General features: G+C 39.4%; 1 protein-coding gene across 5 annotated transcripts in view; it reads right to left on the bottom strand.

Annotated features, from left to right (window-relative positions):
- The window catches only part of KALRN (kalirin RhoGEF kinase), a 473348-nt gene that overhangs the window by 229070 nt on the left and 216940 nt on the right, over nt 1–27338 (bottom strand). For all 5 annotated transcript variants that reach the window (XM_083865423.1, XM_083865425.1, XM_083865420.1 and 2 more), the window contains exons 7-9: nt 20884–21075; nt 14235–14366; nt 9883–10113 (exon numbers count right to left, since the gene is read on the bottom strand). In XM_083865423.1, coding sequence (XP_083721549.1) covers nt 9883–10113; nt 14235–14366; nt 20884–21075 — 555 coding nt within the window. The remainder of the gene's footprint in view (nt 1–9882; nt 10114–14234; nt 14367–20883; nt 21076–27338) is intronic.

Genomic DNA, 27338 nt, shown 5'->3' with positions numbered 1-27338 from the left:
CTGAAGGTCAGCATGTTTTATATGTTGCTGAAGCCAAAAATAAAAGTAATTTTCTCCATCCCTCAACACACGTTCCGTCTAAAAAAATCCAAAAGGCAGGAAAAAAAAAAAGATTCAAGAGCTTTAAAAACAAAGGGAGTGGAAAGGTGAAAGACCAATGGATAGACCTGAAATGTGTTTGGTTTGAATATTTTCACATTTGAAAGACATTTTTGTAAAAGGGAACCATAGTGTAACATAAAAGAAGTTTATAGCTGTAACAGTATACAGGAGCTGGAGCCAAGCAGCTCTGGCTAAATGTGCCTGAAGGGTTACCCCAGTCTAGGCAATAGCTTCCAGAACTACAATCCAGGTTACAGCTTCTACAAACAAGCAAGAAGCTTTGTGTAAGGCTTTCCTGTGAGGAATATGAAACAAAAGAAGTTGCCTAAAAGTCTCCTGTGAGCTAAAACTCTGTGTTTAGTTCAAAATAGTGCACAACCTCTCTTCCATGGAAAGAAATACCAGAACTCTTCAGCCGAGTTGGTTTGGTAAGGCAGCTACCAGAACCAGGTACAACCCACAGGAGATGCTGTCAGAGCAAGGAGCTGCTGCAGAGCACAGCCAGGGAATGGAGCCTGTGGCATGGAGCAAGGCAGAGCTGTGAGAACAAGGGAGAACTAATGGGAGTGACTGGCATGGAGAGGAGCAGGGGGCAGAGACAGGTCATGCTGCCACAGCAGCTCAGCCTAAGCTGGCTCTTGCTACCCAGCAAGACTTAATGATCTCAAACCATGAGTGTAACTCATTACAGAGGGGGAAAGTAACCAGCTGGCTGAGCAGCTGTTCAGTGGAGGAAAACATGGGAAAAGTGTTATAGTTATACATGAGGAACTAGCTTTCATTATGCTCTTTGTTGTCTGGCAAGGCTTTTTCTCACATCAATGAAAATATCTTTTGCTGGCCATCAGTCAAAAGCAATATGAAAGAGGATTGATCACTCTGAGTGACAGGCAGGATCACAAAAAAGCTGGGAGGCCATATGAGGAGATAATTGAAAGGAAAGACCAAGGGAAACAAATGGAGTAGAAAAGAATAACTATTTCAGACTCCTAAACCAGTGCCTAAAATAGCATATTTATTTCTTAGCATAACATACCTTTATTTCATTTCTAGATAGTCTCAATAAATCCTATAAGATCTTTCCATAAGGGGTAAAACTGGAGTAGCAATGACTTTGTTGGTTTAGAGCAGGGATTTGTGAATCAGACAACCTGACATGAAAAGTTCTAGTCATGAAGCTTGAAGTGACCTTTGGCAGGTTGTTCAACATCAACCTTTTAGAAAACCCATAATCCTGAAATAAAGAAACCTTAATAAGCAAGAAGCACTGCTATTATTGTTACTTCTTAAAGTTACAGGACAGAAAGTTTTCTGGCATTCCAGTCTACATCTACTCAAAGACCTTATTTTTCTCCATGTCCTTATGACAATTACTCATTCTAGCAATTGCTTTCAGAAAATATACATATAGCTGGAGAAAAATCTATTTTATTTTTCTTTCTTCACCAGTACAACCTCTTCTATTTTTGTAGGGCTAATCAGTAACAGACAAGCCTAATTTTCTCTCCTCCTTGGCCATGGCACTAAGAGCCAACAATGCCTTTCACAAACAATAAACTACACATTATAGCTTCAGGAATGCTGACACACAAACAATCCTGAGACAGAAATAGACAATGAGGACATGATACATAATGACTACAAATTCTGTTTAAGTGAAACGTCAAATTTTAGCAGTTTACCCAGGACTGACTTCCCTGCAGAATGCTGCAAAGCAAATCTGGGATTGGGCAGACACTGAATGCCCAGCAGAATGGCATCACACAGGATCTGGGCTCCTGCATCCTAATAAATCTCACCCAACATTAGATAGTGAACTGAAGGTCTTCTCTGAAGAGTCTACACTATCATTATTTCTCTTACAGTCTGGAATAAGAGAGGGACATATCCAGGGTACAATGAGAGTCATTACCTGGAGGGGCCAGTGTCTCTCCACTGACTATAAAAGGAGACTCTGCATTAGGCTCCTGACTTGGATGATTCAGTTATGCTTCTAAAGACAGGCAGGATAAATACAGACCATGGATATTACACCTGCCTACAGAGAAGGAACTGCATCTTTATATCCCCTTCTCCATTTCTTCATGCTATGACTTGTTTCCTCTTCATCCACTGAAAGACAGATCTAAATCCTCAATGAGTCAGTATGACTTCAGAGGGTTTCCACAAGAGCTTATTAGCCTAAGAACCCAAAATTTTGCCATTTAAGAAGTAGCAAAACAGACCATCTGAAAGGAGCTAGGTCTTGAAGGACAGAGAGTGCTCTAAACAAGAAAAATACTTTTTGACAGACAAAGGATTTTTTTTCTGTTCCTCCTCTCACTTCAGTAGGTTCAGAGATCAAGCTGGCTTGTTCAGATTTCTTCAGATCTTATCTCCCAAGACAGCTGTGAAGCTCATCAAAGTGTTCTTGCATTGCTCATACATCAGTGCTAAGTAAACTTCAGTTGGTAACTGAATCTGGGTCCTGCAGTTGGATATCCCTTGCACTACTGCTCTGTGTATAAATTAAAAAGTGATCATTATTATTTTTTCATCAGTGACTCTTTAGGAGTACAAAGAACAATGGTCTGCTTGTCTTAATAACTATGTAAAGGAAGAACGAGGCAAAGGCTGTTTCCAGATAATTTCAAGTTATACTTTAAATCAAATTACGAAGAGGATAGTGTATTGTTAATCAGCAACCTCTAAAGGATTTCCAGAATAAACACCTTTAAACAAAAATTTAAACCTATAGTTCTTTGTGAAGAATTTTGGCACAAGAATAACACAAGATAATACTGGTCTAAATTTCAGAGCATTGTCAGACATTAAGAACAGACCTCCCTTTCTCTTATGTGAATCTGAAGCATGTAAAGCAATTTACTTTTTAGGCTGTTAGCCTCAGACATCTGAGGTGTTCTTATACCATGCAGTGTTCTGTGGAAATGTCCCAGGTTCTGCCTGGACAGAAACCCAGAGCCTGCCTCTACCCCAACAGCCACTGTCTGAACATGCTCAGACAGCAACATGCCACATGATTGCACCATCACTCAGGAAACTCTGCTGTGGTTCTTCAAAGGGAGAATTTCTAAGTTATTCAGAGTTATTGGTAAAGAGGAAAAATGCACATTACTTCTTTCAGTTGTGCTCTTTTTCAAAGTACCCAGTCCTGTTTGTGTTGGACAGCCCTGAGCACACTGCCTATAGATGCCCCATATCTTTGCAACCTAAAGGAACTAGAGAAATGTCCCTATAAGATCACCTGAAAGTGAAGAAATATGTGGGCAATATTATCCTTCCTAGTGTGGTTCCTTGTGCAGCAAATCCAACACAGTCTGGTCAAGGAGTACCAGGGGTTGTGTAGCTATGCAGAGTGCTCTTACTCTATACTCTGTCATCACTAGATCTTAGAGAGACATCTATAGTCAGTAGAAATCATCTGAAACTCCTGCATAATCCCATGCCACTGTGGGTTCAAATTAAGGAATGACAGTCTTTTTTAAACTCTTCAAAATAAGCAACTAAATCACTCAGCAATGCTTGTTATTTAAGTGGCCATTTCCACTATATTTGCAGGATCAACACAAATAAACCACCACTTCACTTTCAGCATTGGTTACTTATAAGCCCTCTTCAGAAGATGAGTGGGACCATAGATCTCTTCATTGCCTGGACTCACACTCACACTGCCTGAAACCATTCCCATTTCTTTGGCAGGAACAACAGCAATGGAATGAAAATTGCCGTGAAAAAGCAGTTGACAAAATGTTTTATTGCACGGTCTGTGATGTGGATGGAAGCAAACAGAAAACCCTTTTACTACAATTGTACATCCTTTACTGCGTGCATAATAAAGCAGAGAAGTGCTACATCAGAGGTGCTAGAAATATGAGCTTGGAGACACATGCACATAAAATTAAGTTGGACTTTTAGAGCTCTGTAGGTAAAAGTTGTATGGTGTTCTATCAGAATTGTCTGGTGAGATATTCATATCAGATAATAAACCAGTGGCATCACCAACTGCTGGAAGGACAGGGTTAGTGAGAAAAAAGGTATTTATCTCAGTCATAGATAACAAAAGGTTGTTTTCTCTCCTGTTGTATCCCATTGGGAGAAGGTTGACAAAAAGTTTTGCCAGTATTGATTCCTTTTTCATTATTTTTGGGGAGCAAGACAACAACAATTAGAACCTCTACTCACTATCACTTATGTCTGATAAGGTCACATACACACCTTCTAAGCTCAAAGAAAATACAGCAGTAATCTCTGAAAATGTAAACATGTAAGTGACAAACATTAAATGCATCTCATGACCACATCAATTTACCAAAGGAGTTGTGAAAATTCTCCAGGATGCTTTGAACTGTAATATTTTAATTAATTACTGACAGTGGGAGCTGTTTACAGGCTAAATCTGTTCAGATGGCACACAGAGCATGTGATGTATTCTTGCAGGGTGATGTGGCTGAAGTCATCTGGTAGTAAATATAATCTTTACTTAATTATGTTCTTTTTTCTTCCTTAGCAATTGTTTATGAATAAATCTCTTGTTTTACAAGACCCAGTGAAGGTATTATTGTAAACAAAGCATAAAAGCAGATGTATAGTCTCATTTCTTTTGTCTTTGTAACAAAGTATGACAAGTTGGAAAACTACAGAATGTTGGAGAACTCTTCACTGCCTTGAAGGGATCAAACCAACCAAGTGTACACATGCAAATGGGGGAGTAATGCACAGACCTAATCCTCTAAAATCTTATGTGAGAGCTAAATGAGACATAAACTGCCTCAAATATCCAAGCATTCCTCTGCAAATGGACTACATAGATCACATGTATCACATGAAGTGTTCAGCATTCTCAGATAGTGTATGGAGACAGACAGATGTTGGCAGGACATTTTTCCATACGAATGATGTCAGGATCATGCCCTGATCTGTTTCCTCTGCCAGTAAAAGCCAGACACATTACAAGTTAAAGTGCTTGGTTATGAAGAGAGACAGCCTTTCCTCTTCAATACTCTGTAGTCTCCCACAACAATGGCAGCTGGTAAATGTAATGATATCAGAATGGCCACATGGCCTTTTTATCCATCACCAGAGGCAGATAACCATGTAAGGAAACCAAAACTATGCCCCTTAATGTATCTGGGCATGAAGCCAACAGAAGGCAAATCCCAAATTTAGAGAAATCAGATGAACCTGACACTAGTCTAGCTTGACCTTCTCAATAACCAAGAGGATTTGAGACATCACTGCAGCTGGAAAGGCAACAGTTCCAGCCTTCTTAGCACTGCCTATCCTCTCACCAGTAAATGTTTGTCAATGTCATCTTGCTGTTTATCACTGGTCTTCATCTGCCATGATGGGCCTGCTCCATTTTGCCATGCAGAGCCACCACAGCTAACTCAACACTGTTCTTAGCCAAGAAACCACCAGCAAACACAGTACCTCTACATCCACCTATTTTTCAGCTCTTCATTTGCAAGCAGACATCCCAACCAAAGTGAAGCAAGAAGAAAGTAGCACCAGCAGTGACCTTCAGAGAATCATGAGAGTCTGTGGAGAAACAGGCTGCCTGTGCCAGGCTGGGTTGGCATGTAGGTATGGAAATGATGGGAAGACTGAGGATTTCTGTGAGAAGCAATGAAGGCTGGAGAATGAGAGTATCAGTGTGACTATTCTGACATGAAAGTGTGCTAAAGTACCATGATCAAGGCTTGCCTACACAATTTCAATAATGCATCAAATGTGTCTCCATTCTCCTTTTGCTCTAACAGCTGTGCTTCACTTGAATGAGTTTACAGAATAGAGAATTCAGGTTCAAGAAACTCTTGCCCATGTGAAACAAAGGGGATGGGGAAGCAATGGGATGAAGAACAGCCTGGTAAACTTACTGCAGCTATTTCTAAGGCTGTTTGGTAACATTTCATGCTACAAGCCTTTTGCTACCCTTGCTGTTTCATGTTGTTGCTGTTCATGGGGAAAAAAGAACTGTTAGAATGGAGAGATGCACACAGGGGCTGGCAGAATAAATCAGGACCTAACAGTGCAAAGCAGTGGAAATGTGAGAAAATATGAGAACAGTTTCAAATCGCAACAGAAATTGAAATGGCGTTAATTCGATGGTAAATAGTCTGCAAAAGGAAAAGATCCAGAGCAGAGAGGAGCAAAAGAAAAAATGGGCTGATGCATTTGCAGCAACTACAAAATAATGGCATGAAAGTCAAAGGGATTTTTCTTCTCCCTTGCAGGACAGAATCTCAGCAACTCCTCCCACAGCTGTGTTCTAAAAGGATCAAACAGCACAGTTCTTCCCTATTTGAAATCAGAGAATTTCTAAAAAACAACTGAAGCAATGAAGTATTTTACACACTCAGCAACCCAACATTTTTATAATGATCCTAAATACTTTTGGTGTTAAAAGAGTTTCTTGTCAGTTCCTGCCTGTGTTGAACCTCATGGCAGCTCACAAATTTTCTTAAGTGCTGTTGCTTTTGTGAGAATGGTGCTCTATTTCCTGTGAAGGCTGCAAATGCAGTTTCACACCATTTATTTTCTTTCCTTCTTAAAAACACTATATATTCATAACTCAGCATCCTCAGCACACCATTATTTACCTTGCTTCACATGTGCAAATGGATGTAATTGTATTAATACACAGATGTAGTAGCAAATAGTCTTGTAAAATGTCTGCTGGTGTGAGGTAGTGATTATTTCTAACGATATTTTATAGCAGAACATTTCTTGCATTAATATTGTAACTTGGCAATCCACAGTGTTTACACTGGTTTTTATACAGCACAATGTATATTTCAGTTATGCTGTGACTGTAGGGATTTTGTGCAGTTCAAGCTGAAACCCAGCTAAAATCAGAAGCATTTTCTTGACAGTGTGAAACTATGAGAACATAGCCCTGACATGCCATTAGTACATACAGCAGGTAGTCTTACCTTGCAATAGTGCAGATAATTAGAAATTATATGAATGAGCCCTGTTGAACACAGTTCAACCCTCAAACCCAGTTTAAATGGAACACACTTGGCCTGCACAAAGCCTTCATCCAGCTAATCAGTTCTGCAAGACCTCTCTGTGCACAGTTGATATTCCAGGCCCAAATACTCAGTCCCTCTGACAAGACTAACCAGAGTAGCTAGATAAGGAATTACTGATTTCTCAGGGCCCATAAGAGTCTCTTCTTGGAGATTTCTTTACCAAAATCTATTAATGTTGTTTATAGGAGACTGAGAAGATGCAAAATAATCTTGGAGTCTCTATTAAGACATGCAACAAAACCTGTCTCCATTAACATCTACGTGTAAGACAAGATTGCTGCACAACAGGTCACATAACAAGAAAGGTATGGATGGACAAGAGAAGGAGTGCAAACCCTGCCACAGAGATCATCTTTCACCAGAACTTTTACTGCCCTGGACAACAGCTGGAGAGGGGAGCCACAGGATATCCTGACAGGGAAAACTGCACCTGTGAGAAACTGTCTAATTCTGAGCTGTGTGAGAGGAATATCTTCCTCAGAGAAGCTATGCTGTATCATTACGTGTTTAGAAGACAGAGAAATCTAACTCAGGCTCTCTTGTCAGGATTTCTTCTCCCACATCTTTTCATTTTAGACTTAAACTAGGGGGAACTCAGATGAATGTTATTAAATTTTCATGAGTCAAGAAATTATTATAGATAAATGTTGCTTATGATCAGTGACAATATACAGGTAGACAGCTTCATGTGCCAATTGATGGGCATTTAACAAAATAAGCATAATAGGAATTGCATGACAGATATACAGGAGGTGATTAGTTTGAAAGAAAAAACTCCCATCAACATACCCAGATATCTTCCTCCTCCTCATGGAATCTACAATTCATATTTCTGTTTAGCTGATAATTTCATTTATGAGTTTTAAAGCATTTATCTTGAATAGTACAGATGTTTAGTGAACAGAATGATTCATCTCTTCCTCTCTACTTTCTAAGTAGGACAAAGAGATGCCTCCAGTGTGTGCTAGGATGGAGGCATGTCTGCCATTAAGTTGTTGCTTCCCAGATAATAACTACCCATTAAGAGAAAAATTTGGAAAGACTGCTGCAAACAGAACTCACACAGAGTAACTCTTTCTAAAGTGATTGTGCTCCAGAGACTTTTACTGCCTGTTTCTTTTTCTCTCACCAAAAGCCACAGTACATACAAAGAACTGCTCCTTTTGAAAACCAGTGACACAGCTTCATTGCCTTGCATGTGTGGGAAGTAAAAGTCTGAATGGGTTTCATAAATGAACCTCATAAACACTTCTACTGAATTCAGAAAATGTAAGAGAAAAAGTTTCAGTTTGGAAAGATTGTAGCATTTAACATCAATAAGATCTTAGGTATTCTTCATTCCCTAGGGTGATTTACACAAAAGTGTAAATCTTACTGATGTTAAATAACACAATTAGAAAAACTATAAAACCATCAGAATTTAAAACCTTTGATTTTTCAGATTTTAGTCCTAAAACTGTACTAACTTCATATAGTTTGCTGGAAGTATTCTAACTGAATACCAAATACATGCTCTAATATATAGCTTATGAATTTCATTACCATGCAGTATGTTTGCTGACACATAATGAAAGAAAACTTGCTTAAATTAAGCATCTGTTACATTCAGTCCCAGTTCTGGTTATATATACGTCATGAATATTTTTGTGGTTTTAGAGGAAAACCTGAGTAGGTAGAAATACTGGCAAAGTTTTGAACACTGCCAAAGAAATGATCACAAATATTTGCAAGGGCCATCTACAGCTACAGTTCTGTCTGTGCTGGTGCACTCCAGTTATAGCACTAATAGCACCACAGATTTGCATGCTGAATAACAGTTGCCTGTCTCCTGTCCTTGTTGGTTCATGTCTATTTTGCATGTGACAGCTTTGTCGCTCTGTCTCTGCCTCATTTTTCACTTGGAGGAAGGCAATGGCATAAAGAACCCCAGGGACATTAGAATGCTCCATAAACATGATTAGAGCATTCAGCCTCTTCATTTAAAGCAAGTACCATATTGCTACCAACATCTGCTTTGGGCTGTAATGGGGCCCTTAAACAAACCACAGCACCCTGAATGAGCAGAGCCCTGGAACATCTGCTGATTGTGCCCGCATAGTTGGCAGCTACAAACATGGCATCTCATACTTACTGTCACTCACACTCTTGTGCTGGTACTCATATGGATTCCTTTGGGAGAGAAAAGTTATCCACCTGGAGCTGAGGTTCTCCAAGATGAGCCTGTGCTGTACAAACTGTATTTCTGTGAGGAGGGCTCTGGGCATTGGGATGTGCACTTCACTGGAGCCAGCAAACTCATAGCATGGGTATGTGGAGTCCATAAGTGGTAACAGTACAAAGATCATATAAACAGCATCATTAAACTGTCAGTTTGTGTTGTTTCCATACTGAAAGGTGAGACACACCACAGTTCAATTGCTTTTTAGACTTGAAATTCTTTTTTCCATTAAACATCACTTTCTCAGGAACAGTAGAGTAGCTACAGCGACTTGCTCACTTGTGACAAATTAACCACTGAAAGCAGTGTCACATTCTTAGAGGGAATGGGCTGATCAATATTCAATGGACAGACTGATGATTTCCAACATGAAACCCAGAGATACTGAAAGATGCATTAGGATTTATTTTAGCAGATTTCTAGAGCTGAGTATGAAATCTTGGTTATGGCACCAGCTTCTGGATAAGTCACCAACCTTTGTGGCTGCAAATAAAGGGTCATTTTTTATCTCCTCATTAGGGATATTACCTGTTGAACATCCTGCTGGAAAACACAGAGCTGCAGCCTCTGATGTAGCCGGACCTTTCTGTGCTGCCAGATGCTTTCTAGGCGCCGCTGGTGATGCAGGACTTCATGTACCACATCCAACACCTGGTGAACAGCCTTGGAGTAGTTTGCAGTGGCAGTCAGGGATTCAGAATTCCCAGGACTCAAGGGACGCTGCAGGACATCCAGCAAGGCTTTTCCATCCTGGCTCACCTGAATGGAGAAATAGGTCTGCCTCACTGCACTGGTATTTAAATAACTGACAGCTGACAGAGAACAGCCTAGCTCATTCTTTTTCTGCTGTGTGCTTTCCTTATTTCAGCCAAAAAGGAAGAAAGAGCTCATAACATCTCTTTTTGACTTGTACTTACACATTCAGCACTTGCCTTTGCTTCCTGGTGGCCCTGCTGTGTCACTCAGCAGGAGCGCAGGTACAGCACTGCTGGGACTGCACACAGAGATCTCAGGGCTTTATTCCATTGTGGCACTGAAAATTCCTGACACACACTGCTTGGTGACAGGTGGCATTTGCAAGAGCAGGCCTATCTTTGTGAGGAGGTGGCATTTTAAGAAAACCACAGATGGCAGAGTCATTCATATTCTGTATAATAAGGGAGAGTCCTTTCTTTGTAGGATTACTAAGTATGTCTATACATTGAGAAATGTGACATTCCATTCTGTATTTCATTCAGTGGCAGTGAAAAATAAATTAGTATATGACTGATTCTTTTCTTCCCCAGGAACAGCTCAGAGGGACCTATGGTCTCAATTCTCAATAGACTATGAAGTTTGATGGTAAATGCAAAGCCCTCTGCACACATGTAACCTTTTTCAAGCATATGAAAAGATATTTACAGATGCAAAGGCATTTGGGCATTAAAGAAAAAAATAAATCAGAATGCCTGTTTTTTTAATGTCAGAATTTTTTTTCTGGAACATTCCTGGACCATTTTCATATTGCAGGCACAAAATGACAAATTTAACTATAAAAACCAGATTTCTGCTTAAAAAAAAAAGTGTTAATGCACAGATTCTCAAAAAATGGCTATTTGAAATAATTTTTCAGTTCCAGATTACAAAATTAAAGTATTTTGTCCAACAGAAATGGTAAATGAGGACACTACTGGAATCCCTCTCTCTTCCCAGCCTACTTCTTGCTTTTCCCTCTGAAACAAACTGCAGTAAAAATGGCAAGTTTTCCTGAAAAATGTATTTGTATGCAATCACAATCACTGATCTTGACAGAGAATAGGGTAATAAATGTTTTTCATCCAGTTCAAATTTTGAACCTTAGCAGTCAAAGTTAAAATACATCTCAAGAATTTCTATGTCTCATTTATTTCTGTGTCATAAGTCACTTTTTCAAATGTAGCAGATATCCTTTGAATGTCCAAACCTGGGTCTTTTGGCAAGACATGCCATGTCTTGGTCTGTGGTAGCACTGGGTATTTGGTGCATTTTCAGAGAAACCAAGAAATGTTCTGAGATGTACACTGGCAAAAATTGGAGTCAAATCTCATCATATTTACGACTATTTGGTGGCCTTAGGAAAATTCTTGGGCAATTTGGAACTAGATCACAAAATAACTGAAGAGTACACAGGGAGTGGCTTCCCATACTCGATTTCAGCTGCTGCTGAAGATCAGCTGGAATAATTTGCACATGCTGGAGCCTTCTGGGGCCACAGAGGGAACAACAGTGGATAGTGGTGATATGATAGAGGATTTCATGAGGAAACACTAAGGCACAGGTGTTACCTTGGCAAGATTATGGAGATGGCATTAGCTGCTAGTCAGGAAGAAGCAGCTTCCAGAGGAAGAAGATAAGGCATACTACATCCTATTTTATCTGTGGGAAGACAAGCAGCAACTACTTAATTGCTGGGAACAGGAAACAAGGCCACATGGACGGACACATGTGGGTGCAGATTATTAGACCAGAAACTCACTCTTTGCAGTGGCTAAATCCCCTGTGCAATTCACTGTTTCTGTTACTGGGATTTGGGCTTAGAGGTCTGAATCAGTCCCTGGGTGCTGTTCCAACAGTTTTAATAGAGTCCCTGCTGATGTACATTACTACAATCACAGCAGAACTGGGATTAAAAATAAAGGTTCAAAAGTTTACCAGTAAGAGATGTGATTGCACAGAAAATATAACACACATGTTGTATTCAGGACAACTTTCTTACAAAGTTTGTGCTACAATACAGACCTATTAATAGCTACACTTCTGCATTGTCTCTCACTCCTTTCTCTTCTATGGGATGTAGTTTTTTATCTGTTGCATGGCAATTTGTTTCTGTTGTCCATCTAAAAAGCCTCAGAGATTACAAGTTATGACTTTTCCCTAATGGGGATAACCTCCTACTTATTCTCTGCACAGACAGAGGTAAAACAGCAGATTTGAAGTCATTGTCTTGTCCTGGTAATAATCATTGATACAAATCAGAGGCTATTAGAAATGTTTTTCTGCTCTCCAATTTACATCCCTGTCCCATTACACATAAATGAAAAGGAGGATGGTGACAATCAGGTAACCAGTGGTACTCAGTATTCTCAAGAGTTAGATATTCCAGGGTTTCACATCATCTGCAGCTCTGAAATTCTTCAGCTTAAAAAGTTTGTTTTCCAAAATTGTGAATATTATTGCATTCCAAATCAATAGCTCAGAAGGTCTGTGCTCTCAAGAGTTCCCCAATGAGCAGATTTCAGAAAGTAACAGCCTCACAAATGGAGAAGCCACCTACTGTGCTCTTTCAGTCATTTCTATGTTCTCTTCATAACTGCAAAAATAAATCAAGAAAACTCTTTTCATGTGAATATTTTTGAATTTTTCAAGGACTGCACAAGGAGACAAGCCAAACAACCCAGGTTAGTCACATCACTTCACTTACATCTTATTTACAACATATTTTTAAAATGTTGTTTTTAAGTCTCAAGCAAAAGTCTCAAGCTGAATGGACCCGCACCCCACAACTTGCAGTCACAGTGAGGTGTAAGTGCAAGTGTTGCATTTGTCAAAGCAAATGTGGCCTTTTCTCACTTATTTTGAGAAGTACACAACTGCAGCTGGACTCTGGCAAAGTTTAGCTCACCACCTGACACAAAACACAGATACACTCCTATCACCTGGTGATATTCCTGGCTTTGTGGTAGGAAAAGGATGGGCAGAAAGAAAATGCTTCTGCGAGAAGTTATGTAACTTTGGGAGAACCAAAAGCTAGATTTTGTTGTGCTAGTGGAATCATCCCATGGCTGCTCTATACAAAGATAGGGAATAAGTGAAAATCTGCAGATTTCATTTATAGTGGGCCAGGAAGACCTCCAGAGCCTTGGAAGAGACAAAACTAATGGTGCCATCTGTGAAACAGCTATAGTTTGCACTAGGGAAAAAAAAAAAAAAAAGTATGTATATTCTGTCCTGGAGTCTTCACTTGGTAATTTACTAAGTATAGCAAACACTACCAGAGTCCTCCAGTCCAGCTTGGAAAACCCTGCAAGGAGCAAAATCCATCACAGCCAGTGAAGAGAGACACTCCAGTGCAGCACAGTGCAGGGAAACTGAGTTTTTGTCAGTAGCTTTTACTTTATACTGTAAAAATGGGGGAAAAAAGCCTAAATGGAGGAAAAAGCAAATAAAGAACTTCGTGTGGGTTTTTTTTTTTTTACAAAATTCCAGAGAATTTGTCAGCATTCTTGGCATCCTCTTTTAAGGGAAAAAAGCACATACCCTATTTAGGTTGGAGATATTTTACAGCAGTATATACAAATACACCTGAGATGGTGCTTAGGGACAGGATTTAGTGGTAGATATAGTTTTAGCTCAGCAGTTGGACTCAGGATTTTAAGGGTCTTTTCCAGCCTAAACGACTCTATCTAAAGCAAAATCTTTTGAGCATTTGTTGCAATTAGGACTTTGGAGAATTTTTTGACTCGTACATTGAAGGAAAAAACCTTTGGCATCCTTCGAGCCATTAGCATGGCTAGAGCCAGGACCCATCCTCAGAAGGAAAGCTAAAGGAGTAAAGGTGTTGGTATCAAAAAAGAGCTTCCCAGTTCAGCAGAGACAGCAAAATGGCTCTTCTTTGGGGTGCCAGCACTGGTTCTAGATTTCATTTCTGTATGATTTCAGATTTGTGCCTTGGTTCTTCCCTTACAAGCAAATTGCTGGGAAGTCAGGTATTACAGCCTGGGCTTAGGTATGACTCTGTCTTTGAAAGAGTTGCAGAAATGGAAAGGAAATCCTACCTCATTTAGAAAAGCTAAACTCCTAAACGCAGACACGTGTCTGTTCACACTCAGCAGACACTCACATTTGGTCTGGGAAGGACATACCTCTGTGTAGGCCTGTGTTACTTGTTCATAGAGGGTCTGGTGATGGTGGATGGCCAGTTCCAGATCTTGCATTTCTGAGGGGAGGCCTCCATCACTGCACATTTTGCACCAGGCATCCACACCTGAAAGGAACTAAAACAATTCCAGGAACGATGAGCAACAGTGACACAAAACAACCCCATCAACATCAGAAAACTTTGCAGAGTTCCACATATAGCTGCACCAATGACTGAGAAGAACAAAAGTTACAAAGGAGTCCTTTTGGGCACCTTGGAAAGGCACATTCCTGTCACCTCCTCAGTACTCAAAGGACACCTAGATCCAAAGGAATGTTTTCTGTTTCTTCTGGATTAAAAATAAATGCTTATTTAAGCAGGTTCAGCAAACACTCATTCTAAAAGCCTTTGTACACCATCAGGGAAGCTACAACACTGCATTCCAAAAAGGCAAGGTGCAACATGTCCAGAAAAAACCACCAGTGTGAAGCACAAAAGTGCACAGTGACACCTCCAGCTGCATTTGGCATTGTCTCATCTGTCTGTCTTCCCTCAGCCATTTACCCATCCTTAAAACTACTCATGTGAGCAACAGAAAACCCCACTTAAATCACTTATGACATTCATTTCAGTGAAGGGCAGAGATTCTGCATTCAAGGAGCTCCCAACCCAGGTCCAGCTTGGTGGAGTTACTATGAGGATGCCAAGGCTTTAAGCCCCTGGGTCACACACGTGCTTTTGGCTCAGGTCAGCAGTGATCAGATACCATTACCATCTGATGTCTGCTAAGCAGCCAGCACAAAATGAGCTGCTGGTCTCAGTCCAGTTCCTGGTGGGCAGATGTCCATGAAGAGGGAGAAAGGAAGGAAAAAAAAAAAAAAAGCATTGCATTGCAATTGATATGATTGATATGGTTTAGCACCTTGGTTGGAAGCCTTAACAGTCAGCCAGAAACTGAACACTTTGGGGTGCAAAGGGGTGGAAAAAATAATTTTCCACTCTAAAGGCCTCCAGAGTGGTGCTGATGCGCTTTGGCAGAACAAACTGAGGAAGCCCTCCTGGGTGCTGCCTGTTCTGTAAAAGAAAAGATGAATTTAGTCTCTAATATTCTCACCCTGTTTTTCTTTTAAGCAGGGCTTGGTTCAGTGACACAGCTCACATGTTCCTATTCTGTCCATACGAGCTGCCTAATGCCACCTCATTACTTTTCATCAGTTCTTTCTCTTCCTCCATCTTTCTGTTAAACCAGCCTGCCATACCTTGGGCTATTTATAAAAAAGAACAGCTAATTATATAACAGATGCATTGCCCTGTAGGACAAATGTATAATGCCACTAAACCACCCCAGGATCACAGCTTTGTCACCTCCTGAAGTGTTCACCTGTGGCTTGTTAGTTAAGCACTCGCTCGCAGCATGAAGCGCTGTGAGATTCAAAGCAAAGAATTCCAATTCAGCTCTGTCTCTGGCATCAGCATCCTTTTTTATTGGTAGTGTAAAGCTATTCACCATGCTGCTGTGTAATCAAGGCTATAAAGTGTTTGCATTGTAAACACTTCTGTGCACAAAGATTTGGTGACAATGATGAATTCCTAAGCGTTCATGTCTTCAAAGTACAAATCTACCACTGGCGACTGCGCTTTCTAGAAAGCTAAAGGCAAGGATGGCCGGGTCTCCTGAACTGGTTTGACTTATGATCTGTTGAATCTGTTCAGATGAAATCCCCAAACACCCCTGCATGAAGCTGAAGTAATCATATTTTGTGCCAAAGTAATGGAATTCACATAATTTCCTATGCAGTTTAAGAGCACAGAGCTGAGATCAATCCCTTTTGGGGCTGTTCCATGAACTTCTTGGTCGAAGCAGTGAACAAAAGACCTTTACACCTTACAGATGAGTGCTCCTGCAGCTGGAATCACACTGTTATGATGGTTCTTATCAAAACTGCTGAATTCTACCAATTTCAGTAAAAGCTCTTATAGTCATGTTACTCATCTATTGTCACATCTCCAGACTGTGATTTGCACAGTATGTGGGAGAAGTCCCAAGAAGATGCAATGCATGTCCACCTTGTTGTTCTGCTTCTATCTTTTGTATATAGACAGTGTCACAATTACTTTGTTAATTTTGCTTCTGCCACTAGAAAAAAGCAGTTGCCATCATCTGTTTTAAAAAGTTTTAAGAGATGCAGCCTGTCAGTGTTTGATATTCTGAAACAGTGCAGAGTGGTGTGTGCTGTGTGTGCAGAGTCATACAGGAAGAGCAAATAGGGGGTTTTTAAGGATTGTTGAAAAGCGTGAGTTCAGGTGATAGTGCTATTGATTTGGATATTTTGAAAAGAGCAGCTTTGTTTATTTTTATTATTTGTCACACACTTCAGCAGACCAAAAAAAATATAAATGTTTAAATGTAACCCTTCCTGCTAGAAGCAAATTCTTATCACAAAATCACCAATTGACTGAGTTGCAAAAACTTGCATTTAAAATTGTAAATTGCTAACTGTTAGTTTGGAACAAGAGTCATTACTGTCTACTAGAACTCAATACCATTTAAATGAAATGCTCAAATTCATAATTAGTTTATTGACTAGAATATCTCCTATTGGGAACATAAAAACTCCTTAAATATGATTTGAAATGACAGGCTAAAATAATTGTCCATGCTTTTCAAGGCTCAAGGAAAGACTAGGAAGAATTTCTCCCAAAAAATAAAGAAGTCCCCGTGGTACCTTTGTGTCTCTGATCCAATCCAAAAATATCTTTAAAATGATGACTACACTTACTCCTAATTCACAACCTGAGATGCAAATTCTAACAGGTAATAAAGGATTCTCAGACTTCTAACCAATTTTCCTCAGGGTCTGCTCTCTTGTACCACGTAGTTGCTCCAAAACACAGCTCAGACATTTTGTACTCTGCATTTCTCCATATTTTTTGCCCAGCCCTTGCTCACTGTTTGCTTCTGTGTGGAAGCTGCAGGATAACCAGGGTGGTTCTCCAGGACCCAGAAAATTTAAAACAGAATTCTAGTGTGCTTTCATGCCAGAATGGCTGTGGGGAAAGATGGGAAGACAGCCATGAAACCACTTTCCCCAGTGACTCTTAATACCTCTTGCTACCTTGAGTTTTTCAATTTTTTTTTGTATGAAGCTACTTGTATTTTTCCTTATGCTGTTTCTGGAATTTCCCTATATATTTTGGTTTTAGCCCTGCATCTTATCAATATTGAGTGGCTTTTCCTCCTTTTCTCTTTGCTTTGCTTTTCTCTTTTTCATTTCCTTGCCTCATACAGAGATGTTGAAGATGTGCTCAGAGAGATCCAGGCAGAGCTGAGAGACGAGAACTGTAATCTTCCTGGTTGGGGAGTAAAGTAACATGAAACAAATGGTCAGGGGTCACTTTTCTAAAAAGCAGCATAAATGTCTAGTGTGTGCACTTAACACCTACTACCTTAAACAGTAATTCTGCTCATGCACTTCTGAGGGTAGACTCTGACCCAGAATTAATTGGTTGAGATCTCCTGGCTAACACAAAACATTAATTTGTTCATTCTGACAGGATCTGTAGAGTGAGCATCTTATGAACACTTCAGCACATTCAGAGATTACATCCAAAACAGGGAGGACACCTGTGTGGGTGCTTTCTCCATCTGCTGTTTGGTGAGCTGGAATCTCATCTGGAGTAAATCAGCGAGTTCTCTTGAAATCTCAGTGAGATAAGATGTTGTCCTATGACCTCCTGACACTTTGAATACCTTCAGACTTACATAAACCTAGAGAAGCAGATTCTCTTTTGCTCTAGAATATCTCCATGTTAGCACAAGAATGAGAGGGGGAATTAAAAAAAAAAAAAAATGAAGGTGGAAAGAAGGAAAAATCACCCAAGAATCAAGATATTTGTAGCAGGTGGAATGATAGAACATTTGAGAAACACCTCCAGTGATTCTGTTGAGTGCTACCTTGACCTGGACAAAGTAGTTGTTTTGAGTGTAGTCTGCTGGTTTTTGATCAGGCACTTGTGTTGAAAGGTGCCTAGCTGGAGGCTAAGTAGCTGTCAGGGTTTGTCTTGTTTTCTTTCTTTTCTTCTATTTTTTCCTTCTCTTTGCTGTTTTCTTGTTGATGGTTTAGTACAGACTAGTTGTACTTAAAAATTTAAGAAAGACAAGTATGTGCATACACACTAAAAAAACCAAAAGGAACAGAAAAAAAGTAAAGCATCCAGGAATCAATTCAGCTGAGTCTTATTCATACATGCCACATGTATCTGCAATAAAAGCCAGGAAAGCACTGTGATTCTGAGGCACATGAAGACAGATGTGAGGTTCAATTCCCAGGAGGGTTGACTCAGCCTTTCATCCTTCCAAGCCAGACAAATTGTACTCTGTGCCTTTTCTGTGTGGGGTCTTAAGGAAGAGACCTTGACAAAAACAAGTTTCTTCCTGCTCAGCTTGCATATTATAGATATTTCATAAATCTCTGTCCCCAGCCAACAACTCCCTTGAAGGCTGGGGTGTGCCAGAGGCTGAAAGATTATGGTCCTAGAAGACTGGCTTCCTATTGGCATCACAGAGACCTTCAATCAATAAGAAGGAATGAACAAAGAGACTGTAGCAGTTTATTGCACTGGAGAAGGAATGACAATCTGCACCAGAGATTGGTGTGAGGGAAGCAGGGATACACTGGGAGAAGTGGCTGCATCTGCAACAACAGTGCCCTTACTGAGAGAACAAAGGGAGTGAAAATAGACTTGATCTGCAACAGAGGAAATAGTGGGTTTATCTTTATCTTTGCTTCACAATAAAGCCCTATTTGATAGTAAGCCCTGTTTATTGTAAAATAATGAAGCCCTGATTTGAGTGGAAAAGAAAAAAAACAAAACCCTGGCTGATGTCACCTAATAAAGAGTCACATTTGGAACAAATGATAGACAACTAAGTCTAGTTACAGACCAAATCTCAAACACCTCACTATTTAACCTCTACAGAGGTTAAATGACCAAATTATTAGCTCAAGACATGGGTTTATCCTGCCAGAGTTACTAAGGCAGGGATGAAATTTTAGTCCTGGCTCGTGGACACAGCGACACCCGCATTTCTTTTTTTGTAGCTGAGCTCACAGGTTTCACAGCAGCATTTTTCTTCCACTGAATTTTCTCTTACTGCAAATGAGGAGCAACTGCTGGCACAATTAGCAAATTTTCCTGTCTGTTAATAATGAGAGATTGGCTCCTGCCAGAAAACACAAACTTCAGTTTGTTGGGAAGAGGTGCCAGGCAGGTCAGTATAGTTTTCTGGTTTATTGCCTTTCACATTACACAATACCTCAGCAGCTCCTCAGAAATAGCAAACAAAACTGATACTTCAGAAAAATAGGGGGTCATTCATTAAAAAAATAAATAAATAAATAAAGTGGTAAAAACTACCCCAAACCTAAACCAAGCAAACAAGAACTACTGAATTTATTAATAAATCCTAACCTTTTCATTGTGACTACAGATTGCATATATATTCCTTTTTTTATTTTCCTTTATGACTATATGATGAATGACCAATTCTTAACATGAAGACTACACCTAATCACTACAGTGCCCATTGTAAGGAGATGAAAATTCTTGTACTGGGCATCCTCTTAGATTATCAGTCCCATCAAAGGCACTGAGTGCGCTTACATGAGTAAGTGCCCAGTAGGGTGAGTAATTGCTCTATGCTATTGCCTGTTGTCAATAAGGAACACGGAATAAAGAAAAATCCATTGTAATTCTACAGTCAGAAACAAACAATGAGGAAAATCTTTTTAAGATAACCTTTTCTACACATATATTCTGGTTTAAGAGACACAGTTTCCAGCTCAGCTCTTACAACATTTTTTTAGATGATTTGAGTATGGGTTATTTTATAAAGATCAAGCACGCCCACTTAGTAGCTTTGGTATTAACTACTTGGAAAAACAAGCACACAACAATACTGAAGAGAGCTCCAAAGCAGTGTTTGTCACTGGAAAATGAATGTAATCAAGATAAAATTGATGTTGAAGCATCATCATTAGGTAGACCTGGTTTAGATGCAAAAAAAAAAAAGCACAAGGTTTATTCAGTGACATTTTAAATCTTTATTCTAGATATGAACTATGGAACTGTTCTAGTAGCTGCTAAAGACACAAATTAGAGTTCAGGGGTATGGAAAATTTTCTTTGATGTTCACAGCTGTCTCTGAAATCTCTACTCAGTGAAGACTAACAAAGTCGGGGGCTATGGGGAGCACTGCAAGTGTTGGAATGAATTCCGTAATATTCATTAACAATAATATTCTTTGGCTCCTAGAAATTGCCTGTTGGTCTGTGCCTGTGTCATGTGTGTGAACGTTCCTCTGCAAATAGCACATATACATGAGTGCAGATATTGTTTTCCTGACCATAATAATCCCGAATCTATTCACAGCACCAATGAAATACTAGAAATAAACCAGCTCGTTAATGCACAAGTGTACATGGGTGGTTTTTAGGGTGGAAATGTTTCTGTTTGTTTTTGGGGCACTGAGCCCCCAGGAACAAAGCTCTCAGCCTCACTGCACTTAAGCCAAAAACCATCAAGTAATAACTGCAGCATCATCTTTATCAAGGTAGCATGGGACCATTTTGCCTCTCCCCGAAGCAACTCACCTGCTCAGCTTTCTGGTGAAAGACTGCAGACATGGCTAAGATGGTGCTGCGCTCATCCAGAGCTGCAGCAAAACTCTTCCACTCCTGATCCAGCTGGCTGGATATTTGTTTAATTTGCTGGGAAGCATAGTGGCCTGCCTCGGAGAGCCTTGATGCCACAGACATGATTCGATTGATGTTGACATAGGCATTCTGAAAATTAAAAAGCACACATAAATAAAGAGAAGGAAGAATTGTGACCACCCTCTCCCTTCATTACACATTCCAAACACCATTAGTTGGAGTAAAGCCAAGCAGTTCAGTGAGAGCAATCAACCACCTGCTTAAATATGCGTGAATAGCAGGCATACTACCTTCCACTCTAAAAACACATCCCTCTGGATTCTTTCTGTACATCTGTGCCATTATCTAACACTGGTATCTCCCCCTCTCTCCTTGAATTTATTTATGTAAAACTAATTTTCCATACTTCAGTATCCACTCACCTGTTAAGGTGTACTCACTGCTTCTATATTATTCCTGATTTTTTGTTGCATTAATTCATCCTTCTGGATGCTATATCCACATATTCATAAGTAAAAGGTTTACTTTATGTCCTTTGAGAGCTGTCTGATAATCCTTTATAGACATGTAGTGTCAACAAATGGAAAAGTCTTACAGAATTTAAAAGAGCTCATAAGGATATTCTATAGAAATATAAGTGTTTCCATAGAAATGTCTATTACATTATGGCCTTCAGTTAAAATGTTATCTTTTCTGCAGGCTATTTTAAGCTGTTCTCCAGCAGAGATATTATTCAACTCTATTCTGCATTTAGAAGGATTCAAAAGCCTCTAAAAGGGTAATATTTTCTGTTCTTTCATAAGAATTTTCCATTATTGTCTTTATTCAGCCTTGAAGAAGTGGAAGAATAGTTTTTTCTCAAACCTAAGCGTGGACAGCAATGTAATTGCATTACAATACCCTCATTCTGCATAGGAATTTAAGCTGAAAATAAATAGCCATCATGACAGTGTCCTACAATGATGCACCATCAAAAGACAAATGACAGATCCTGGAAAATCATTTGATATAAGCACTTTTCCTTTCTCTTTCCTCCTCACCAGAGGAAAGGAACATCTCAAAATTTGAGATGTTTTGCTAATGATGACTTACTGCTGCTTTCTTGTCTCTCTAAACTATTTCCAAAGGGCTTTAGAAATTTCTGGGAGTAAAATCTCTAAGACCCTCAGGCACAAGGACAGACACAGCCCTGATGATTTTAGCAGCATTACTCATGGGCAAATAATAAATCAGAGATGGAAGTGTTTGTTGGAGCAGGATCTCATCTGCCAATCCAAACATGAAATGCAACAGAGCATTGCCAAGGTAGGCACAGGTCCAAACTAAGTTGTAAAGCAGGGCAAAGTATGTCTGCAAAGTGTGTGGGATAACTATGAAGTACATTCATTGTAACTGTAGGTGCTAAAGAGGAAAAAGATTGGGCCCCAGCCCTTTGAGCCACTCAATTCTCCCTGGTAGAACCATGACTGTGACAATTGTCACATAAATAACACAGGTCTAAAGCAATACCCAGCCTTCAGTCTTGTTTTTTCCCCTTACCACAAAACCTTTAAAAAAAAAAACACTGGATTTGGCTCTAAATTGTTAGAAATATTTTTAAGAAATAACTTTTTTTTTTCACTACAACTAGAGAAACCAATCAAAATTGTTCTGGAGCTTAAAATATACTATAAAAAGACACTATGATTTGAAATTTTGACCACCAGCCACAGTCCAACATTTCTTTGTGTCCCTCTAGGTTAGAAACTGGAGATCAGACTAAATGTTTAAGCCTTTTTCCCAGAAATCTTTCTTGAGTAAACCTCAGCCAAGATAATTTAGCAACATTTCAGGTCAATCCTTTTGGTGGAAAGTAGTGCTGCATCACTACAGGTGCTAAAACTTAGATGAGTTGTGCCAAAGTCACAGAAGATTGCTGTGTTTGAAGAAAAAGTTCCCAAAGAAGTTTGGATTTCATGTAGAAAATGGTTGTTTTCATCCTGATTTTGTTTATTCATTTTTTTCCCATGCTGAATTATCTCAGTCACTGTGATGCAATGGGCATGGAGGAATCGACTGTGGATTCCATGGTTCCCAATGGCTCCAGTGCACAGACGTGTTAACCAGCAGGAGGGTAAGGCTAAGTTTAGCTGAACTGCAGCAGATGTTCTGAGAGTCTGGTTTTTAAGTCAGAAAGATTTATATATTGTTACGTCTGTTGTATTTTTATGCAGGGGTAAGGATGAAAATTTCTCTTTCCTATATGAGAATTTTTCATGGATAGGTACCAACCCACTAACTCCACAGCTTTTTCAGCAGGAAGCAAGGAGCAGTTTGGGAATCACCAGCTCACACCTTCATTCTTTGGGCATCAAGTGGAAAAGGCTCAGAAAACAAAGACTCCTGAGCTTCTCCTGCTCATTTTTGAGCAACAAATGCACTCAAGGGCAGTATCACCTGTGATATGCTCTTCTGTATTGCTGTTGCATATTGGAGTAAAATGCAGTATTGATTCAAGGCAATCCATAATTCACTTTCAGGAAAAAACCCAACATTTAACTGACCACAATCCACAAAATGCAATACATTTCTTTTCCGCTTTGTAAAAGAACAAACATTTTAAGTCTTTTTTTTTTTTTTTTTTTTTTCCATCTTTATCTGCCAATGTGTAATGTTCTGAAGTAAAATGGAAAATCTATGCTGACAAAACTCATCTGCTGACATCTCACAAAGTTAAATCTTCCTTTCCCTCTGGTTTGTTCACTTCTATAAACTGAGTGAATTGAGATTTTTTTCTATGTCACTATTATATAGATCGTTCAATCTTAATAGGATTCAATAGAGCAACTAATATCTGTGACTTTGTTTTTCCTTTAGGCTTGGGAAATCCACAGTAGCAGGTGCATGGGAAGTCTCACTTTAAATTTAACCTAACCTCCTCTTTCTTTCAAAACTAAGAGGGGTCCCCAAAGAGCACTGCAAGGGATCACTCATTTATAGCTTTATAAGAGCACAATAGATCAAAAAATGAGGAAATAATGTTTTAATGTCTAGAAATAAAAGCACTTCAGTTGGCATTCTGTAGTCACGACACTAGGATACCCTGAAATTTAGGCTAATATATACTTTTCAGCATTGAAAAATGTTATTTCACATGTACTTGCACACTTTTCAAAGGCACTCCTCATGTTAGAGTTCATTTTTTATTGGCCTTATTTCAACTTTGAAACTTCAGTCTAAAAATAGGGGATTTTTGTCTTCTAAAAATCACTGTGCTGGAAAACAAAACAAAACTTTCCCTACACGTGCATCGATATCGTGATAGGTAAGAGTTTCTTTTACAGTTTACAAAAGTCTTGAGCAGTGCCTTGCAAATTCCCATTCCCCTCTTTGTCCACCAACTCTCAGCCCATTTCAGTGACCCAACCAAGGCTGTGATTCCAGTCCCCAGTGTGTGTGACACTGCTGTTCCCTCCAGCACAGCCAGAACTGCCCAGGTCCAGCATGTGCTCAGAGAAGAGCCCTCAGTGTCAGCAATAAGCACTGACAGCAGCAGAGCTGCAATTGTGGAATGGTTTTCCTCAGGGAAATACAGGAATTCATCCCTGATCACCTCATGGGCATGCTGGGAGACCTCCCCTCCTAATGAAACCTTCCAAGCCTGGCTGGGACAACACTTTCTTCCGACACACTAATAAAAGGAATGCCTGACACTCACAAAAGAAAAATGAGCAGTGGAAGGGAATAAATCTGCAAGGAATTTGGCTGTGTTCATCTCATTTCCTAGAGGACTAGGTGAGATACTGTGATGGCAATCAGCAAAGGTGGGCTACAAGAGAAGGGTTCTGCAGATTAATGGAAAGTGAAATTTTATTGCTGAAGGGATTTTCTTTAAAAGAAAATTTAAAAATAACCGGTTTGCACTCTGGTACTGTGACTTTATAAACTATACGTGAAAAGAACCTAACACCCAAATCCAAAGCAGAATGTTTCAGTGACAAAAAACCTCTCATGAGATATCTTTAAGACCTTTAAGTTTCTATAACAAGACCAATTACATGTAGCCTCTGTAATACTGGATGGCATTTTAGCTCAGCCTACATACAGAAAAATACCATTCATGGAAAACAGATATTGGGAATTTTTAACAGACATTATTAGCCTTTACATGATAATTGTAACATGTTAAAATATATTGTGATTTAGGACAACATGGATGGATCTCTGTGTGTGTAATTCCCTGACAGCAGGACAGGCAGCAATATTGGCACTGAACACTCCCATTTTTGTGTGCACAAAGCAGGAACTCATATTTTAAGGAACTTATCAGATCCAGCATAAAAAGGTCCAGGCAAGGGAAATACAAATAACTTTAGTCAGAACAAATGGCATGTACACCAGATATCCAAGTGCAAAGCTACACCCAGTATGCTTTGTGCCATACTGGAACACTGTGGTTTTGTTTTCTAGTGAATTTATTAGATTATTGATATTGCTTGAAAAAGGTCTGAGCTAAATATTCATCTTTGTGAAAAGTATTATTGCTGCAGTATAAGCATTATACAGCTGTGATAAAGAGTAACAATTTATTTTGAAACTGAAGTGAAAACAAGCACTGCCTTGAATCACAGGAAAAAAAATAATCTATGCTCCTTATTTGAAAGAAAAATACCACACTACAGTTTATTACCTCAAATATATGATTTCCCCACATCCCACATTGATCATTTAGAAGGAAGAATTATTATTGTAACAAACAGAGTAGCAAATTGTTTTTCCAAAAAGGAGCTTTGGTCACAGCATGCCTACAGAGATGCATAGGAAGATCATGCAACAAAAGGCATGACCCAGTAAACATTAGGGGTGTGCATTTTCTAGAGGAACTGAAGACTCTATTTTAATTATTATTAGTTATGCCAGGCTTAAAGGACACTAGGTACAGTGTAAAGAAAAAAAAACCCAAACAACAAACACAATCAAAACAAAACATGTTAGAGATCCAAGGTCTGTCCAAGTTTCACTGAAGTTTGTAGGCTTTTTCCCCTGCTAAAATTCAGCCATCTTTAGACACTTTGTCCTCCTCCAGATCTTCAGTAGATACCAATTTTAATCTATTAACAAAACAAATCAAAATTCAATACCATAAAAAAGCCCAAGCCGCACAACCAAAAAAAGTGTCTCAATATTTCATTATTTTATTACTCATACTCCTGAGTAATAAACAGCTGAGCTATTCTCAATCCAATAGTTGCTGATGTATTGCATGTAAAAAGATCCAGATAAATTATAAATCCAATTTCTAGCAAAATCATTAATTTTCTATTAACGGCAATGATCTCTTTCCAAGCCTAACTCCCAGTTATTTTAAGAAAATAATGCTGGACAATGTTATTTTTCATTACCATATTTTGTGGTATTATTACCACACAAAAAAACGATAAAGAGAGATCCTGACTCTTCTAATGGTATTTCTGAAGAATTATGATCAAATTTGCATTTTTCATAAGTGAAATGAATTTTAATGCACTAATCTCCAGGACACATTTACTTGTTGGGACTCTGAGAGCAGCAGTGTTATATGGAAGCAGTGTTTTCCTGGATTTTGCTAGATGGCACTGTGATGGCAAGTTTAACTACCAGGTGCCTAGAGCCTGGTTTCCAGTGCTCTGTTCAGATATAATCACAATAAACACATTAATAGGCTTTATAAACATTTCTCATCTCCCACTGTTACGCAATGCCCTGGGGAGGCACAGTGCTTTAAGTGGGGAATAGCCAGCTAGGTGGAAGTGGCCTGTGGAATTCAGGTCAGAGAAGTTAATTACCTGACCTGGAATTTGGCCAGGATCCCAGGGTTAATGCCTGTAACCTTAAGAAAGCAGTGTGGGGTCTTTAACTTCCTCGGGTATTTGGGATCTCTTTTTCCCATTTCAGACAGCTGCTCTCCAGTGCTTTGCCCGTGGGCAGCAGAGCAGGTGTGGCTCTCCAGTGACTTACACCATCAGCTTCAGTCACCTCTGAGATGTCAGCCCCCATGCAGCTGCAGCCTGACCCTGCACTGCAGGAGGAGCTTCACCTGCTGGAGTGGTTTACTCAGGGAAAGCTTTGCTCTAGTTGACAAAGAGTGTTCAGAGAGGGCTTATCTCTGCACTGAGCAGTTGCAGCAGGGGGTGTACATGCATTCTTCTATCCCACTGCAATGATCAAAACATCAATACATCTTATTCTCATTTCTGTGCTGAAAGCAGGGCAGTTTTCTAGACAAATACCTTATGTCTGGAAAGAATAAGAAAACGAGCAAAGCACTTATAAAGGTATAATGATGACTTTTCTTTTTTGAAAAAGAAAGGTAAATTGAGTTGCATTCAAAAGTTCTGACCAATTAACAACTGAAAAAGGCAAAATCCCACTGT

This window comes from Zosterops lateralis (assembly GCF_965231275.1).
Source record: "Zosterops lateralis genome assembly, chromosome: 7".
Lineage (NCBI taxonomy): Eukaryota > Metazoa > Chordata > Aves > Passeriformes > Zosteropidae > Zosterops > Zosterops lateralis.
The sequence above is the reverse complement of the archived record's forward strand: the minus strand, read 5'-3'. Positions and strand labels throughout refer to the sequence as shown.